Raw genomic sequence first — 3,026 nt, 5'->3', positions numbered from 1 at the left:
TTTAGTGCTTTCTGGCAAAACACCAGAACATTGCTCCATAATTGCGTCATTACGTCTCATTAGAGGGGAATTGCAAAGGTTGTGCCAAATGATGATGTAACACCGCCACCTAGTGGTTAAAAAGTAAACAGCAAGGTGCTGTGATGTTCAATGGATGGCATGCTCGTAAAGTGCTCAGGATAATTAAACAAGATTATTTTGTAACAACATCTTAAATAACTTGCGAAAACCCCTGCAATGGGTTATGCTTCTATCAGTGGCCTGGCACATATGTTTTTCACTTTACCGTGATGGGACAAAGGGAGACTAAAGAGCAACGCTATCAGTTTACCACTCGGTGGTGACCAGTGGCTATCTGATACCCTCACATCACAGACAGTGAGTCGACGTATACCCAGTTTATTAAATATTTCCTCAATTTGAACGAATTGAACTTCATGATCTATTTGTCTATTGTGAGATTAGCTATTCAGATTCCCCTCAGCCACAGGTCATTGTGCAGAACGCGAGCCAAGCATTCCGCCTGTGGTTCGATGAAAGTGGTAGCTTCGATAGTGAGGATGTTGCCATAGAAACGGACACACAGGTAGCGCTACTGAGTCGTGAAGCAGCTGGGGGGTTGGTTGGCTGGTTGGTTGTATGTGAGAAGGTGCTGTGACGGTAGCCTAGCTGGCTTTTGTGGATGTGGAGAAAGTGACGGACAGTGGGGATTGGGGGAAACGGCAAGAGGAAGAGGGATTAGATAAAATTGACAGATATGTCGGAAAGGATCGCATCGTGTGGAAGCCTGGATAACGCCTCCCTCCTGCTTCAATATTGCAACGGTAAATTGAGACAGGATTTCCTCATAAATAAGGCGAGAGGTAACGTTATCAATGCAAATGATCTCCTGATCATATCAGTTAACTCAGTTACGACCAAGACATGTTAATATCAGGACAACTGTGCAGTTTTTTGTAGCCTGTCACACAATCTATTAGGCTAGTATAACATGTCCATGTTAGACAACACATATTCATTCTTTATCGTACCTTAAGCAAGCTAAGCTAACTTTATCCCTGTGATGTGTGGGAGGCATTCAGATACTTTGATAGACAGCTACATTTGCATACATGTAAAACTCAATGGCTGAGTCAAACATGTTTCATCTTGATTGCGTCTATTGGCAACTGGCGCTTGTAAAGACTGTACAGTATGGAGAATACTGCGTTTCGTCAGTGGCCAGAAAATCGTCCACTTACTGCCAGAGAAGGTATGTTGGCATGAAAGACTAGCGTGTGTATTGTATGTGTGTGTGATAAAGTGGTTCCCTGTTCATTTAAGAGACATTTCTGTCTAAATGCTGTTTATGAAACATGTTTAGATAGGTCTGCTGAAAATAAATGCTCTGCATATGTTTTGTGTGTGTATGCAAGGTCTAAATAGCTGGCTTGTTACTGTGTAACACTGCCCTGTAGACTACAGTGGTTTTAATTTTGTAATGGAAAGGTGTTAGTATATTTGTTGGATGATTCATGCAATATTTCACTAGGCCTCCTTATTTAATGCATTATTCAATGTTCTTTGTCACCTACTGATTAACACTTAACACTTACACTTTAGCGACATCTGTGCTGGTGTCAACTAAGTGTCAATCTGCTGTCCACAGCACATGAGTTGCCATGCACACGCATTCTGAGTAACGTGGCATAGCTAGCTTACAGTGCAGCAGACTAATTCAGGTTGAATCAATGAAAATTTGGATTTTATTGCCTTGTGATGTTATATGTCCACCCAGTTCAAATCCATGTCCCTGGAAAACCTGTTGACAAACAAAAGAGACACAGCTTAACAAATATTTTGCTGCCTGTAGGAAGTGTTGGGTTGTGTGCTCTCATTAAATCATGAATATGAGATCTCACCTTTCCCTCGCCTGCCACTCTTTCTTTATGAGAGAGAGAGATATATTGATCTCCAGGTGGCTATTTTTTTGGCAGCGTCTGTGTGACCTGCGTTATGAGACGCACGCACTGTCTAGCACCGGACTTGAACACCCAGCCATGGGCATGAGAGGTGGGCATGCAAGCCAAGGAGACTAAAACACACTGTGCTAGCGTCTGTCACTAGCAGGTCTGTTAAAGAGTGTGAGGGAAGTGAGGTTTAAATGCTGAACTGCTCTGTGCTTACTGGCCTCCATCACACATGCAGCTAACTGCACCTCACGAGAAAGTGCTACTGTAACCCCAGTGGATACCTCGGCCTGGGCTACGATGCTTCAGGCAAGTCAGGCTATTAGCCTGTTTCCTCTACATGGAAGGTTGGTGTCTGACACACCCAGTCTGGTGAGGATCATTATCAGCGTCCGGGTGGAGCCCACACAGCCAAGAGAACACAGCGGGACTAAAGAATAGAGGCTTTCCAGAGACAATCTGAAGCAGAGGCAGCTTGTAGCAGCCATGTTGGTCAGGGTTCAGTCAGATGCAGTGCAGTAGCTCCAGTACAGACCTGCTGGAGGGTGTTTTGTGTGTTGTAAGTGATACCCAAACTGGTAACAGTTGGAGCCACAGGAGCTGGCTAAGCCCTTCCCTGGTAACTGCTGCTCCGCGAGAGAACAGATCCAGGCTAGAGGCACCTGCCATCCCGGTGAACCCTTCTGACCACCTGTGCATGAGTGACTGGTTACCATGGCAGATGGTTGGCTAGGGAGGCATACTTACGACCTGGGAAGAGTGCTGACAAAAAAATCCTCTTTAAACTGGTTGATAGGTGAAAATTCACCCTAGTTACCTCAGGACTCCGGAGCTGCATATAAGTATATTTATTAGACAAACAACAATTGCAATTGGGCTCACTCACAAAACAAGTATGAAAGTGAAGCCCTGATAAACACATCGCACAAGGTTTATATAGACAGAAGTTGAGCGTTCAGCGAGATAACCACGTGGTGGATTTCTGATATCCGAGGCAAGGATGGAAGTTTTGCAAGGTCGGAAGAAGCACAGTTCGAACCTTCTTATCACTTCTGGTCTAAACATGCTCTTGTACAT

At 44.4% G+C, this 3,026-nt stretch overlaps 1 protein-coding gene across 2 annotated transcripts in view; it reads left to right on the top strand.

Moving 5' to 3' along the window:
• The first annotated feature begins 614 nt into the window (after window positions 1-614).
• Window positions 615-3,026, top strand: part of eml2 (EMAP like 2) — a 31,803-nt gene continuing 29,391 nt past the window's right edge. The window contains exon 1 of one of the 2 annotated variants that reach the window (XM_012838403.3): window positions 615-824. In XM_012838403.3, coding sequence (XP_012693857.2) covers window positions 758-824 — 67 coding nt within the window. In that variant the 5' untranslated portion in view covers window positions 615-757. Of the gene's footprint in view, window positions 825-1,179; window positions 1,253-3,026 lie in introns of those variants that run through there. The other variant, XM_012838404.2, reaches the window with a different exon arrangement.

The sequence above is a fragment of the Clupea harengus genome, chromosome 9, assembly GCF_900700415.2.
Source record: "Clupea harengus chromosome 9, Ch_v2.0.2, whole genome shotgun sequence".
NCBI classification, from domain to species: domain Eukaryota; kingdom Metazoa; phylum Chordata; class Actinopteri; order Clupeiformes; family Clupeidae; genus Clupea; species Clupea harengus.
This window is presented reverse-complemented; position numbering and strand designations above follow the sequence as displayed.